General features: G+C 43.2%; 1 protein-coding gene across 6 annotated transcripts in view; it reads right to left on the bottom strand.

Annotated features, from left to right (window-relative positions):
* TULP4 (TUB like protein 4) overlaps positions 1–16,861 on the bottom strand; it is a 272,370-nt gene that overhangs the window by 46,070 nt on the left and 209,439 nt on the right. For all 6 annotated transcript variants that reach the window (XM_034963152.3, XM_055114281.2, XM_034963151.3 and 3 more), the window contains 3 exons: positions 16,124–16,304; positions 13,045–13,179; positions 3,910–4,076 (listed from right to left, as the gene is read on the bottom strand). In XM_034963152.3, the coding sequence (XP_034819043.2) occupies positions 3,910–4,076; positions 13,045–13,179; positions 16,124–16,304 (483 nt within the window). The remainder of the gene's footprint in view (positions 1–3,909; positions 4,077–13,044; positions 13,180–16,123; positions 16,305–16,861) is intronic.

Below are 16,861 nucleotides of genomic sequence, written 5' to 3'. Positions count from 1 at the left end.
GTCACTCATACTGGCTCAAAATAAACCTCTTTAAAATATTTTACAGTTTAGTCTTTCTGTTAACAAGCTGCTATGAAAAAACAGTATGGCAGTTCCTCACAAAACTAAAAATAGAATTACCATATGATCCAGCAAGTCCACTTCTGGGCACAAATCCAGAAGACTCGAAAAGCAGGGTCTCAAAGAGATATCTGTACACCCATGTTCACAGAAGAATTATTCACAACAGCCGAAAGATGGAAGGAACCCAAATGTCCATCAATGGGTAAACAAAATGTGGTATATCCATACAATAAAATATTATTCAGCCTTAAAAAGAAAGAAAATTCTGACACATGGTACAACATGGATGAACCTTAAGGACATTATGCTAAGTGAAATAAGCCAGTCAGAAAAAAATAAACACTTGTAAACCAAAAATAAAATTCTAAGCCACCCAACCTACGGAATGGGCCTGCTGTTGGCCAAGGAGTCTAGAAAACTAGTTCAGGCTGTGACAGGAAGGAAGGTTGGGCATGGTCCTTAAATTGCCCCCATCCCTTTGGGGTTTAGGCACAACTGACCAACATTAACATTAAAATAGAGGAAAGACTGATAAAACTGACTCTTTGTAGCAATAAGATACCAAATTCCAACGTGATTCTGACATAGCACCACGTTTAAAGAAATCAAAGTATTTTACCCCCAAATATAGTTTGTTGATATATTTTGAAATGGCAAAACCTGCAAATGGCAAAACCCTGCAAAACCATCTCTTGTTGGGAAATTTGCATTTTGTAGAGAATCTCCTTCCTTTTCTAGGTCTTTTCCTGATTCAGGAGACATTTAACCAAGAGTCTGATACCTTTTAAGGTATGAAAGGAGACATTTACCATTTATTCACCCTGAAGCCTGTTACTTAAGTGGTTTCATCTGCATAACATGAACCTTGGGGCCAGGCGCAGTGGCTCCTGCCTGTAATTCTAGCACTATAGGAGGCCGAGGAGGGCGGATCACAAGGTCAGGAGTTGGAGACCAGCCTGGTCAACAGGGTGAAAGCAGAACTGCTTAAACCCGGGAGGCAGAGGTTGCAGTGAGCTGAGATCGCGCCACTACACTCCAGCCTGTGGGACAGGGCAAGACCTCCGTCTGGCGGCGGGGGGTGTTGCCGTGGGGAACAAGAACGTTGGCTTCCACAACCCCCTTACCTTAACTCAAGCACTTGTTTCTCCTGACTTCAAGCCTTTAGGCAAAGCTTAACTCTTTCAACCAACTTTCAACCAACCAAAGATTTTCAACCAATCAGAAAATCTTTGAATCCACCCGTGACATGTGTATGGCCTGGTTTGAAGATGTCCTATCTTTCCACAGGCTTAACCAACATGTGCCTTATGGGTATTGATGTATGTCTTTGTCTGTAACTTCTGTCTCCCTAAAATGTACAAAACCAAGCTGTGACCTGACTACCTAAGGCACATCACATATTCTCAGGACCTCTTGAGACTGTGTCCTAGGCCATGGTTGCTCATATTTGGCTCAGAATAAACCTCTTTAAATATTGTACAGAATTTGGTTTGTCAACATATTGCATAATTCCACTTACATGAGGTTTGTAGAGTCAAACTCACAGAAAAGATAGTAAAATGGTGCTTCTCATGGACTGGGAGGAGGGAGAAACAGGGAGTAGTTGTTTAATAGGTAAAGAGTTTTAGTTTTGCAAGATGAAAAGGTGCTGGAAATTGGTTGTATAATAATGTAATACACTCAGCACTACAAAACAGTACACTTACAAATGGTTAAGACGATAAATTTTATGTTATATGTGTTTTACCACAATTAAAAGAAGAAAATATATATTTAAATATTTAATGCCTGCATGTAATTACAGATTTCCCCATATCTGGTATCCCTGCCTCTCTGATGAGCTGAGTAATGTTAGGACACAGATTCTTTTTTTTTTTTTAATGAAGTCTATTCCATTTATTTTTTCTTTTTATATATATATATTTTTATTATACTTTAAGTTCTAGGGTACATGTGCACAATGTGCAGGTTTGTTACATATGTATACATGTGCCATGTTGGCGTGCTGCACCCATTACTCATCATTTACATTAGGTGTATCTCCTAAATGCTATCCCTCCCCCCTACCCCCACCCTACAACAGGCCCCGGTGTGTGATGTTCCCCTTCCTAGGACACAGATTCTTGTTCATTATCACCTCCACTGTCAACTCCCTCCCAGGCATACCTCTATTACGCGCTGCTGATAATTCATCCTCCACTATAACTGACCCAAACATAAGGTGGCCTAAAGATTTCTGGGAAATAAAAACAAATAGAAAGGGGGCCCATCTGTGTATACTTTCTTAAAGACTTTTAAGCTTTTAAAATTACTGCTTAACAACAATTTAGTTTAAATGTAAAGGTTCATCACTGGCATAACAAATATAAAATCAGAGTGTGACAGGGTTCAGGACATGCTTCCCCAAATATGACTGTAGGAGACCAGAATAAGCCACCACAGATCTGCCTCTTTGGCATAAGGATAATTTCGAGATGGTTATTTTGAGATACACACAGGGTAAAGACACAGGGTAGGTAGGCCAGGAGTGGTGGCTCATGCCTGTAATCCCAGCACTTTGGGAGGCTGAGGCAGGTGGATCACCTGAGGTCGGGAGTTCAAGACCAGCCTGGCCAACATGGCAAAAACCCGTCTCTACTAAAAAAAATACAAAAATTAGCTGGGCGTGGTGGCGGGCACCTGTAATCCCAGCTATTTAGGAGGCTGAGGCAGGAGAATTGCTTGAACCCGGGAGGAGGAGGTTGCAGTGAGCCGAGATGGCGCCACTGCACTCCAGCCTGGGCAACAAGAGTGAAACTCCAATTCAAAAAAAAAAAAAGGAAAAAAAAAGACATAGGGTAAACTCTGAAGAGTTACCCTTTTGTAAGAGAAATTACATCTACAAACAAAATCTGGCTGGGCGTGGTGGCTCATGCCTGTAATCCCAGCATCTTGGGAGGCCGAGGCGGGCGGATCATGAGGTCAGGAGATTGAGACCATCCTGGCTAACATGGTGAAACCCCATCTCTAGTAAAAATACAAAAAATTAGCTGGGCGTGGTGGCAGACACCTGTAGTCCCAGCTACTCGGGAGGCTGAGGCAGGAGAACGGTGTGAACCTGGGAGGCAGAGCTTGCAGTGAGCCGAGATTGCGCTACTGCACTCCAGCCTGGGTGAGAAAGCGTCTCAAAAAAAAAAAAAAAAGAAAAGAAAAAAAAGAAAAGAAAATCTACATATGTAAGGGTCTCTCTCTCTGCACCAAGAAGAGAAGGATGACTGGACTTCTGGAGACTTAAAAAAAAAAAGAGAAGACATTGGCTTAAATCTGCAGAATGAACATCACCCTTCTTTCTCTGTTTCCGTGAAGCATTTAAGCCTGTAGTCGAAGACAATTTTTTGAGCTGCTCTAGAGACTTACTCATTTCTTTGGGTTAACTCCCACGTATGCAGGAGATACACATGTTATTAAACTTCTGTTTGTTTTTCTCTTGTTAATCTGTCTTTTGTAATGGGGAGTCCTGCTAAGAACTCACTAAGAGTAGAGAAGAAAATTACTCTTCCTCTCCTACAAGTGAATAAGTGAAGATTCAGCATTCACTTCTGCAATTTTCTGATTTCTGCTTCAGACTGATGATAAACACCAGCTTACTCTGCTTATTCACTATGTGCTCATTTGACTGGGAAATAGAATAAAGCATTCTGGTTAAAAGGCAAAAACTGCTTTCTCCCTTATTTCTCCTGGTTTACCCACCACAACCTAACTAAGGTAAAAAAAAAAGATTAACATAAAATTTGTCAACAATAACTATAATAACCTATTCACTAGTATACTGCTGAAAATGTACTTGTTTCCAGAGAACATCCTTACCTGCACAAGAGTGTCCAGTGTGAAGATGTGCTCCCCACGAACATTGTAGAACTTGACCATGGCACTCTTCAGAAGGGGACCATTGGGAAGCTCACCAAGCTGGGTCTGCTGTTCCATCCCAGCGACTGCCAGCAAGTCCCCCTGTGTGCACCACTGGGCTACCACCTCTGAAACAGAGGAGAGAGGGTCAGCACAAGGACACAGCCCTCCTCAAACTGCCACTCAGCAAGCCTACTGTCTTCAGTAGTTTAAAAAATACAGACACTGAGCAAATACAACAAAAATATATTCATGGTTTTTTCTTTTTCTTTTTTTTTTTTTGAGACGGAGTTTCACTCCTCTTGCCCAGGCTGGAGTGCAATGGCGTGATCTCGGCTCACTGCAACCTCTGCCTCCTGGGTTCAAGCGATTCTCCTGCCTCAGCCTCCCGAGTAGCTGCGACTACAGGCCTGTGCCACCATACCCGGCTAATTTCGTATTTTTAGTAGAGACGGGATTTCTCCATGTTGGTCAGGCTGGTCTCGAACTCCCGACCTCAGGTGATCTGCCTGCCTTGGCCTCCCAAAGTGCTGGGATTACAGGCGTGAGCCACTGCGCCCAGCCCATATATTCATGTTTTAGCTCATGAATACAACCAATTTCTCTGAAGATGATGGATTCTATTAAAAACAGGTGTTTGTCATATGACTGGGGATTGTCGTTTACTGAAACACAACCAAATTAGGTAGAAATCATGATATAATAAAGTTAGCATGTTAAATATGTATCTCCAATTCCAGTATTTCCATGAGACTTGTAGAACTTCCTTTTTTTTTTTTTAAGAGACAGCAAGACAATAAAACCTATGACTGTATATTCATATAAGTACTGGTCCCACTGCCGTGTCCTCCACTCCCAGGGATGACTCAGAGAGTTTATAAATGCCAAAAGTAAAAAGCACATCGAAAACAAAGTCTTAGTTTATATTCATTTGATTTCTGGGCACTACTGGGCAGATAAGGTTCATACAAAGGACACACATGCATATGAGAATGCTGACTCTTGTCATTTGATGATGTTGTGGGGCTTAGAAAAGAAAATAAATACCCCTGCTGGGAGACAGTTTTTTCAGCATAATTTCCACATTGGAAATTCGATGCCTACCTACAAACTACTCAGTGCCTATAAGAAATGGTTATTAAAAGGTTTATCTTATCCCAATGTGAGCAATTTACTTATTTCCTGCTGGTAAAACAAAAGCCATTAGTATTAATAGGATTTATAACGTATTTTTTTCTCCCTCAAGACCCTAAATTCGTAATCTGGTTTATACAGAGATCTCTGAAATCTAAAGTGGCCCACTTTGCAGAGAAGCTGGGTGGAACTTAAAATGCTCTGCCCTGATGGGCACATATTTCAGAGATGGGGCTAGAATTCAGTGGTCCCCGGGCTCTATCAGCACACACATGACAATACCCCTTATTCATGCATGGTCATGATTTTGATGCTGCCACCAGAACATTCTGAGGTTGCTGAAGCTCTTTCACGTCTCTTGAAAACTAGAGTGTGTCTCCTGGGACAAGACAGGTTTCCAGACCCAGGGAACACAGGACTTTCTCATGAAGTTAGCTGCAGGGCAGAAAGTAGGGAGACAAAGGGCTGAGCCAAAGCAGTTACAGATGAATAGAAAATGGAAAAAAACCTGCCACAATCAGGAAATGAAAAATTACATAAAAGAACCAAAAACATCCTGGTGAATCAGATTCTTTTACAAATGCGAGGGGAAGCTAGAGGATTCGTGCACATACTAAATGTGCTCTGGGCATTCAATGCCTGGATCTAACTCAGGGAAAAGCCTGCTTGTGATCAGGAAACTGAGATGACGTTCTCTGGAGAGCAGCTTTGGGCACACAAGGAAACCAAAAGGCGAGGCACTAACATAAACAAAGTAGTAACAAAGATGACGGTGTCTCAAGCTTCTTAGGACAGAAGCATCATTGTAATATTGTAGAAATAAAGATGACGACATGAAATTTCCACAGCTCCTCACCTGAACTGCACCATTCTTGTATTTATTTTTAAAATAATATTTTTTTGAATTGTATTGCAAGGTGGCTTTCCCCAACAGAAAAGTGGGTTGTTGCCCCTGCAGAGCTGACCTATGATGCCTTCGGAAACTGCTCAGGGACTCAGCAAGCAACCTGGGGCACTCCCAGGCTCTGTCTACGAGATGGGCTATCTATCTGAGGCAAGAATGAATCCAAATGTTTACAAGCAAACTCTCAGGGACTTCTTTTTTTTTTTTTTTGAGACAGAGTTTCACTCTTGTTGCCCAGGCTGGAGTACAATGGCGCGATCTCGGCTCACTGCAACCTCCGCCTCCTGGGTTCAAGTGATTCTCCTGCCTCAGCCTCCTGAGTAGCTGGGATTACAGGCATGCGCCACCATGCCCGGCTAATTTTGTATTTTCAGTAGAGACGGGGTTTCTCCATGTTGGTCAGGCTGGTTTCAACTTCCCGACCTCAGGTGATCCACCCGCCTCGGCCTCCCAAAGTGCTGAGATTACAGGCGTGAGCCACCGCGCCCGGCCAGGACTTCTTCTAATGCAGGTGCAAAGTTATAATGAGATGACTGTCATCTGCAAAGGCGAATCACTCTTTCCAAAAAGATTAAATTCCATATAAATAATGCCATTTCTTGTTCCAACGATTATGGAGCTACATGCATCAAGCGATATAGCAACGTATGTGAGCGCCTCTGATGATTTAGCATAAAGCAGTCCTGAGCCACATGACAGGCACAGCCGCGACCAGGGACACAGGCTATCTCATAAAGTACTAGCATGAAGAATTCAGCAGTGGGACTACGAAAGAATAACCCTGAATTGTTCAGTGTCAGCCAGGAGTATGTGAGTTTTCTGCAGGAGTGGAATTCCTAGGGCAAGAGTTTAAAATTTTCAGAAATTAGTGGGAAAATCAAAGTAAAAGAAAATACTCATTCAATTTCTACATGTCATTATGATAAAGAAGAGAAGGATACAGAAGCCTAGATATAGTCAGGACAGAACTTTTTTGTTTCAGAAACTTTTTGTAAACGATGTCTGTCTTATTTAAAAAATAATCCCCAGTATCTTTGCCCAAGACTTGAGTAATAATTTTGTTTGAATCTCCTATTTTTAAATTTGTTTCAGAATACAACCTAAAAGGAACAAACTAATGCTCTACTCAGTAGGCCTCTTTTCCCTTTTCCTAAAGCTCGTGGCCCAGAGTCTCTAATCTCACCCTCACAGGCAATGGGGAGTTCTAGAGCACACAAGAGGTCCGTACTCTGGAAGCATCTATGTTTCTTCTCAATGATTTTGGGGGGTGTGGGTTTTCGGTCTCTGACATGTTTTACACAAAAAAATTCAGCACACCTACACTATTCTCTTTTAGCCAGAAAATCTTATGGATCCTTTTTGGTAAAAGTCTGGAAGGTTATATGAAGTCAGTGAAAATTTAGTTCTTTTGTATTAACAAGAAGCCCTTTGTGTGGTATTACTGGATCAAAAAGAGGCAGCTAAATTTTAACAGAAAAAGAAAGGAGTGCTTATCAAGCACCATATATATTGCAGCTACTGTTTGGAGTCTGAAGTTATCCAGTTCTTTGTCCCTTAGATTACCATGTGCATGATTCACCTCTTTATTAGTCATTAGACATGCATGTTGTGTATGTGCATACACACGTGCATGTGGAGCAGTGGGGGGTGGAGGAAAGAGCAACTAATTAATTAGCAAAGTGTGTGATGATAAAATAACAGGTACATTTTTTTTTTCCTTTAAGAAGTATGTTTCACTGCAAGGACTGAAAAAAAGGGGCACGTACTCAATGAGGACGACGTGGGCAAATCTTATCAGGTCTGCCCGCAGGAGCAGATGGCATCAATGACTGAAACCACCTGCCTCAAAAATTCCCTCCTCATTTTTTCAGTGTGCTTAATTAAATGACAAAAAGAGAAAATTCTGCAAAACAAAAAACACAAACAAAGCTCAGGGGTTGGAGCTTTTAATTTCAAGGCAAGTGTGGGAGGAAATGAGTGCCTCTGGGAGTCTGCTTTGCCACTGAGGGATGAACTGGCTTGGGCAGAAAATTCCTGAACTCCTGATTGAATTATTTCTACTCAGGAAAAGAGTAGAAGTCATAACAATGGGTAAAAACCCCAAGCAAAGTGAATCAATTCCCTGCTTATTGCGTGATGAAGAGAAGTCCCTGTTCTGAAGGAAGAGAATCTGAAGAAGGCAGAACTTCCTCAGCAAACCACGGCCAAGCAAAATCAGTGTCTAACCCTCCCCAGAACCCGGCCTTTGAGCCCACAGACACATCTGCAGTGAAAATGAAGTGTGCTGGCTGATGCAGAAGAGGCCTGGGCAGGGACCAAGAGCTATGTGGAATTCTAGGTTCTTTTGCACAGGTCGTAAATTCCAGTGCTGGTGATACACTAAAACAATAGTGCGAGTTACCTTCCTTCGCTGCCAAAGTTCTTTAGTGATGTTCCTCTGAGACAGTAATAGAGAAAAACCAAGTGGATCGGAGACCTTTTTAATTTCCTCTATGAGACAAGTGGCTGACCTGTCTGTAATAGAACAGATGACCCCAGGCTAAAAACATTGCCATGTGCCGTCTCCAACAGTATTCTGGTTGTCTCATCCCAGTATTTACCAACATAGCCCGTAAGATAGTGGATAAAAAAATAAGTTACAAAACAAAAATGACTGCTCTTCATACCACATGTAAAGGCTAAGTCCTTAAAACATTCTGATCCCAAGAGAGAACAGGTAAATTGCCTACATGTAGCACTGTCGGGGCACAGAGAACGAGATCCCGAGTATGGTGTTTTGGTACACTGGCATTTTTTTTTTTTTTTTTTTTTTTTGAGATGGAGTCTTGCTCTGTCGCCCAGGCTGGAGTGCAGTGGCGTGATCTCAGCTCACTGTAACCTCCACCTCCCAGGTTCAAGCAATTCTCCCACCTCGGCCTCCCAAGTATCTGGGATTACAGGCACACGCCACCATGCCTGGCTAATTTTTGTTGTTTTTTAGTAGAGATGGGGTTTCACCATGTTGGCCAGGCTAGTCTCGAACTCCTGACCTTGTGATACAACCACCTCAGCCTCCCAAAGTGCTGGGATTACAGGCGTGAGCCATCGTGCCCGGCCTGAGCATTTTGAATTAAAGGCAACTGGAAGGCCTTAGAACAGAGGTGTCCAATCTTTTGGCTTCCTTGGGCCACACTGGAAGAAGAAGAATTGTCTTGGGCCACATAAATACATGAATACTAACAAGAGCTGATGAGCTTAAACAAACAAACAAAAAATCTCATAATGTTTTCAGAAAGTTTACAAATTTGTGTTGGGCCACATTCAAAGCTGTCCTGGGCTGCATGTGACCCACAGGCTGCAAGCTGGACAAGCATGCCTTAGAAGCTGCTTCAGAGCCAAGGACTTTCTGATCTCCTGCTTTCCCCAAATACCCAGGAAAGACTTAACCACCAGAGGAGAGAATAAAAGTTGTCGAAACCTTTGGTCACAGGAAGAGTTCTACCCCTCACCTTCCCATAACTTACAAGTCCCGTTCAGTTCCTAAGAATTATTAACAAGGTAACGTCTACCTCCTGGGTCCATTCATTTCCCCTAGAAATCACTTACTACTAATCATGATTGCCTACCCACCTCCCCATTTCCCTCCTTCCCACAGAAAGGGTATAAAAACTTCAACCATGTGGCCTTTCTTTGAGTCTCTTATTTTATGTGGGTCCTATGCTTATTCACATTAATACATTTCTATGCCTTTTCTCCTGTTAATCTGTCTACTGTCAGTCATCTCAGGGAACCTTCAGAGAGGACAGAAGGGAAGCTTTTTCTCTGTCCTTACAGAACCTACTTGATGGCACCAGCTCATTTCGATTTAATCTAACTTTCTGAAACTAGGAAGACACAGAACAAAAGCATCCTGCAAATAATTTTTTTTTTTTTTTTTGAGACGGAGTCTTGCTCTGTTACCCAGGCTAGAGTGCAATGGTGCAATCTCAGCTCATTGCAACCTCTGCCTCCTGGGTTCAAGTGATTCTCCTGCCTCAGCCTCCCAAGTAGCTGGGATTACAGGCATGCACCACCACGCCTGGCTAATTTTTGTATTTTCAGTAGAGACAAGGTTTGGCCATGTTGGCCAGGCTGGTCTCGAACTCCTGACCTCAGGTGATTCATCTGCCTCAGCCTCCCAAAGTGCTGGGATTACAGGCGCTGAGCCACCATACCCTGCTGAAAGCATCCTGTAAATAACTGAAAACATTTTTAGGTTAGATTTAGATATCTAGTTAGGTAATAATTAAAATGTTAAATTTGCCTGTATTTTTAGAAGAAAACTCAAGAAAAAAAATTTCACATTTGGGAGGGCTACTTTGGGTCACCTCCCCAACTTACCTAACATGTGCTTCTACCTATATTGCACATATGGTTGCAAAACATTAGAAATGCTGCTCCAGGATGGGCATGGTGGCTCACGCCTGTAATCCCAGCACTTTGGGAGGCCCAGGCGGGTGGATCACCTGAGGTCAGAAGTTCGAGACCAGCCTGACCAATACGATGAAACCCCATCTCTACTAAAAATACCAAAATTAGCCAGGCGTGGTGGCATGCGCCTGTAATCCCAGCTACTCGGGAGGCTGAGACAGGAGAATCACTTGAAACTGGGAGGCAGAAGACTCAGTGAGCCAAGATCGTGCCACTGCACTCCAGCCTGGGCAACAAGAGCAAAACTCCATCTCAAAAAAAAAAAAAAAGAGAAATGTTGCTCCAATACCTTGGGCATATTCAAGGCATAAAAAATAAAGTTTCCATAAGCAGGGTGGTAAAAAATTGGAAAAATTCCCCCTGTAAAGAATAAAAAGGAACTGAGTGGTAATTATATTATGTTCAGCCTTCACCAGATATTTGGTAGAGAAACCAAGTTCTGGATTCCAGAACTAGAGGAAGGTTCTCAAAAAATTAATAAATTTGGTTTAAAGGTTTAAAAATAGAATTTTGAAGAAAAAAGTTAAGCATGGATTATAAATACATTAGGAATTAATGTTGATCATCCTTGTGTTTTAGCTCCATGAAAGACAGAACATTCAGAAAAAAATTTACAGACAAGCACAGGAATTTAAGTTCATCATCACCACAAAAAATATGTACTCAACTCCTACCAGGGCCTATGTGTGATAAAAAGGACTTCAACGTCATTCATGTCCCTCAGGAGTTTACAGCCTAAGTAATTCCTTATAATTACAGTCCTGAGACAGTAGATTGGGATGCCCAAAAGAGGGTATGTAATATGTTTCTAAAAATATTCTATAGTTTAAAAATAGAGTAATTACTTGGGGGGGTGCAGAGGCAGGTATGATTCTTGCCAACCAACAGTTAAGTACATAGACTTGATTCTTTTTTTTTTTGAGACGGAGTCTCCCTCTGTTGCCCAGGCCGGAATGCAGTGGTGCGGTCTTGGCTCACTGCAACCTCCGCCTCCCAGGTTCAAGCGATTCTCCTGCCTCAGCCTCCCAAGTAGCTGGGACTATAGGCACACGCCACCACACCTGGCTTTTTTTTTTTTTTTTCCTCCGAGACAGGGTCTTGCTCTGTCATCCAGGCTAGAGTGCAGTGGCTTGATCTCAGCTCACTGTAACCTCCGCCTCCCAGGTTCAAGCAATTCTCCTGCCTCAGCCTCCCGAGTAGCTGGGATTACAGGCACCTGCCACCACGCCCAGCTAATTTGTGTATTTTTAATACAGACGGGGTTTCAGGATGTTGGCCAGGCTGGTCTTGAACTCCTGACCTCGTGATCTGCCTGCCTCGGCCTCCCAAAGTGCTGGGATTACAGGCGTGAACTACCGTGCCCGGCTTTTTTTTTTTTGTGAGACAGAGTCTCGCTCTGTCACCCAGGCTGGAGTGCAGTGGCGTGATCTCGGCTTACTGCAAGCTCTGCCTCCCGGGTTCATGCCATTCTCCTGCCTCAGCCTCCCGAGTAGCTGGGACTACAGGCGCCCGCCACCACGCCCGGCTAATTTTTTGTGTTTAGCTAATTTTTGTATTTTTAGTAGAGATGGGGTTTCACCATGTTTGCCAGGCTGGTCTCGAACTGCTGACCTTGTGATCCACCTGCCTTGGCCTCCCAAAGTGCCAGGATTACAGGCATGAGCCACCGCGCCCAGCCTAGACTTGATTCTTTACATCCCTGTGATTGCTGAATAATTCAGGCAAGCAGCAGTAGCACACGGTAATGACTCCCTAGACCAATGGCCAGTTTTGAATGACAGCAGCGAGTTACACCAAAGTTCCTGGCTTGTCTCCTATATCCTCATTCAGATTACAAGAGGTCCCTTAAACATCAAGGGTCAGAGGCAGCCCAGGTATTGAATTTTAAAACCTTTTTACCTTGTACCATTCAACCCTGAAGAGACAGATTGTTTTTCCATAGAACTCACATCAATGGGGTCAACAACATCAACAGTACTCTTGAACTGCAAAATTCACAACACTCCAAATGCCTATGTCCACTGATTTTCTTTTGAGATAACAACACTCATAATATCTATCAGGAAGGTATCAGCACTTGACTGCTGCCCTTCACATCAATGCCTCAGTCTAGTAATTGCAGAACCTCCACAAGTCTTTCAAGGTAACTTTATCGCACAATGATGATCGCACAATGATGATCAGTTCCTTAATAAGCCTGCCAGATTCTTAAAATTACAGGGGCTTCTGTGTAAATGATGTCTTGTGCACCATCTGCTGCCTTAGGGATGGCAGGTGCTGCAGTCCGTTTATTGTGCAGACATGCGTAAGCCAGATGCAAACATACCTGTACACCTGAGAGAGGATCATTCTTGTCATAGTGAGGAAAAGAGCAGGCTAAGACAAAGACTGAATGTCAGGAATCTCCCTTTGAGATAAGACTAGGTATGGACTTGTCAGATAAGCAAAGGAGTGAAGAGGGAGTGGCTTTAGTTAACAGACTCCATGAAGCCCAGAAGGGGTCACCACAGAGGACAGGAATCAGTAAGCACAGGGTGTACAAGACCAGCCTTGAGGCAAGCACACACAGGCCCGGTCTGCAGGTTTGGGGTGTGTGCAGCATTCTGTACCTTTCAGCCCTGAGCGGATGACCGTGGGAGACAAGTCATCGTAGTTGTTCATTAAGCTGATGTCTCCCGAGGTGAAGCTGACGGTGAGCAGAGGCTTGATGTTCTGCACTGGGATGGGATATGCTGCCGGACCATCTGCAGGAACACAAGTGCCAAGTGAAAAGGAGGGAAGCACACCACCCAAATCCAGGTTCCCAAAGCTGCAATCTTGCATGGTGCCTTAGAAATTGCCTGACAATGCAGATCCTACTCTGGATTGGGATGCTACCTGAATGAAGCATTCTATATCATTCAGGAACTACACAAGGGCCATCAGTGGGCACTAACAGAATTCGTGAGTAAAAAGCAGGACACTAGGGACACAGCCCTGGGGGCAATTGGTGAGTGGTGAGAATATGTGTGAAAGTTTACTAACTTGATGTTAATGTGTTACATGGTTCTAATGATATATAGACATAAATTATTTTAATGTCATATAACATCCAAGGATGGTAGGAGGAGGGATAAAAACATTTTCTTAATTCTGGTCTAAGAGAGAAAAAAGTTGCTTTTCAAGTTCCAAATCCTCTTTCTAAATCCTCTTTCGTTGAATGTTACAGGAAATAAGCAGCCACAGAGGCCAGCCCAGATTTGGAGAGAAGGTTGGGCTAAATGTGACTCATAGAGGCTTGCTGCACCTGCGGAGCACAGCCGGCATAAGGAAAACCCTGCTCTGGAGCCTCATGCAGACATTAAGGAAGGGGCCATGATGGACCATGGACTTGGTCTTTCACAGGGTGTTTGAAAAAGCAAAAGTAAGCCCTTCCTAGATAGATCAACGTTTTCAGAAGGCTCCTGTAGGCTTCACAGCCCCACTGGGCTCATCTTAGCAGCCATCGAGGTGGGCCTACCTGCCACTTGTCTGCAGAGGAAGCCCAGTTATTGCTTTGCTTTACATCATGACACTGCACTATACCGACCTCCACACTCAAATTCCCTAGGCCACTAAGAAGAACCCTGTTGCACGTGAAAGGTGAACACCTGTCATCCTCTAAACTGCCCCACTGCTTCTGAGAAGGGCAACTGCCTGGAGGAGCAACCAGGGACTGAATTCTGTTCTTGGATTTACCCTGGACTTGCTTTATAAACTTGGTCTCTGAGTCCTGTTTTTTTTTTTCTTTTCTTTTCTTTTTTCTGTTTTTTCTTTTTTCTTTTTTTTTTGAAATGGAGACTTGCTCTGTCGCCCAGGCTGGAATGCAGTGGCGCGATCTTGGCTCACTGCAGGCTCCGCCTCCCAGGTTCAAGCCATTCTCCTGCCTCAGCCTCCGGAGTAGCTGGGATTACAGGTGCCCACCACCATGCTTGGCTAATTTTTTTTTTTTTTTTTGTATTTTTAGTAGAGATGGGATTTCAGTGTGTTAGCCAGGATGGTCTCGATCTCCTGACCTCATGATCCACCCGCCTCGGCCTCCCAAAGTGCTGGGATTACAGGCCTGAGCCACTGTGCCCAGTCCCTTGTTTTCTTTTTTTTTTTCCAATAATAAAATGGGGGTAAGTAAATCTAGATTTGACCCACTAAAGAGGAGTTCTAAGAGTATGCTGAGTCCATGTGATGAAGACACTGACTTTACTATTATGAGGCTGTAGAAATATGACCAACACTTCTGTCAAGGCTGGTATCCTATTAGGAAAGGGGATGGTTAATTCCTAAATTGCTTTATGGGTGCTAGGAATACCCATAAAAAGCCCCCAAGCCACTGGTCCTAAAACACTACCATTAATTTCAATTGTTTTTCATGTGTGAATGCCTAAAATGAATAAATGAATGAGTATGTGTGTACATACATACGTGTTTGCTGCTGGGAAGCATAACACACTGTGACAGGAAAGAGAAGACAACACGAGAATATTGCAGGTTCTAACGGAGGCAGACAATTTCTCTAATTTCCCCTGGAACAGCCCTTCACAGGACGACATGCCCCACAATGGCAGGAAAGGTTAGAAAGCACCCACTGTGCCCTTTGACTATGAAGGGCACACAGCAGTGTAAGCACAGCTGTGCCAGGCTAAGGATAGAAGCCTGCGGCAGTGTGACCACTTCTAATCAAGAAGCCAGTCCCATTCCCCAAAACGAGGTGGTTACAGCTAGGCAGGAAGGCTAAATTCTAGTGTTCCATACCATGGAGGATGACATGTTAACAATAACATATTATCATATTATATAGTTTCAAATACCTAGAACGAGGATATTGAATGTTCCCAACACAAAGAAATGATAAATGTTTGAGATGATGAATATGTTAACTAAAATGATCTGATCACTATACATTATGTGTATCAAAATATCACAATGTACCTCATAAATATGTACAATTATTGTATCTCAATTTTTTAAAAAGAGATGGGTACAGGGGATGGGATGCTGGTGAAGAGCCAACTGAGTAGGCCAGTGCTGTACACTGATTCTGGAGACCTGCTAGAGGTTAAGGTGGCTGGAATTTGAAGTCATCCCCACCAAGAGTATTCAACACCAAGTGGAGTATACAGAGAGGCAGCAGGTCTTTTAGACCTGAGAAGGAGGAGAGCTTCTGCCTGAAATAAAGAGGACAGACAGAAATGTGGAGTTATCTGCCCAAGGTGCTGGCCTTCATTATGGCGGAACAAATCCTTTTCTCATGCACCTAAAGCCGCGGGCTTTAATAACATTGGGGATTTGGATATATCACATATTAAGTTATAATAATAGCACAGCATTTTTCATCTTTAGCTTTCTTTATTGTCACTAAGCAGCTAAGCCCCACAATACCTCAGGGACACAGGAAGAGCCATGTGTCTCACTTTATATCTAGGAAAAGCTAAGCGAATTAAGTGTAATCAATTCGACCAGTGATTCTGAGAAAAGGGACAACAGCGGGGAGACAGTCACATCTAGATGAGGCCAGCCCTACCTTGCATTTCAGCTTGATAACTCTTCCCAGGAAGCCCGGGTGCCGTAGGTGGGGTGGCCCTTCACCCTCCCTCCTCTACATCAGTCTACTCTGCTCCGATGCCCTTCCTTGTCCTTCTGGTCAGTGACAAGGAAAGTAGGGCCAATGAGTACCTTGGGGAGGGGCATAGTCATCTGAGTCCGTGTCGCTCTCGCTGCTGTCCTCCACCAGGAAGATCGGGTAGTTCCAGGACATGCCGAGGACACCGTCTGACTCGTGCAAGAGGACGTGGGCCAGCATCCTGCCGTGGCAATCCATGACAATCACCTGCCCATCGGCCGTGCCAAACAGCACCTGCAATCCAGACGGGCACCTCTGACCAAGTGGCAGCAAGGGCCAGTTTCTGGCACACCTTGTTGCCTCGATTTGTTTTAGGAAGACAATATACATTTAGAACTAAAAATAGCTAGTTAAGTAACAACAGCACAGTGACACAAAATGTTAAGTAGAACCTCTGCTGGCTATTCCTGCAAGAATTTGAGTCCTTTAATACTGAAATGTGACTAACAGCAGAATGAGTATATTATATTGCATGAACGTTTTCAAATAATACCAGCAAAATCACTGTTATACTATTTGCAGGGGTTTTGCTTTGTATTTTTGATTGGAGGAGTTAGGAAAATATTCATTTACTTTTCTGGAAAACGAAGAAGCAGCAGAGATTTGTTGTTATAATTTTCTCAAATGTAGAAGCAGCAGCTTAGGTTTATGTTTGACCAAAGAGAAAATACATTGGGTTATGTAAGCATGTTATATAACCATATTTGGAAAAGAAGATGCTCCTGAAACAATGTTTTATTTCCAATGTTGAATGTTTTACTTCACTGAGAATAATAATAGTATTAATGTAT

The sequence above is a fragment of the Pan paniscus genome, chromosome 5, assembly GCF_029289425.2.
Source record: "Pan paniscus chromosome 5, NHGRI_mPanPan1-v2.0_pri, whole genome shotgun sequence".
In the NCBI taxonomy this organism is placed as follows: Eukaryota; Metazoa; Chordata; class Mammalia; order Primates; family Hominidae; genus Pan; species Pan paniscus.
Note: the sequence above shows the minus strand (reverse complement) of the source record. Positions and strands in the feature narration are given on the sequence as shown.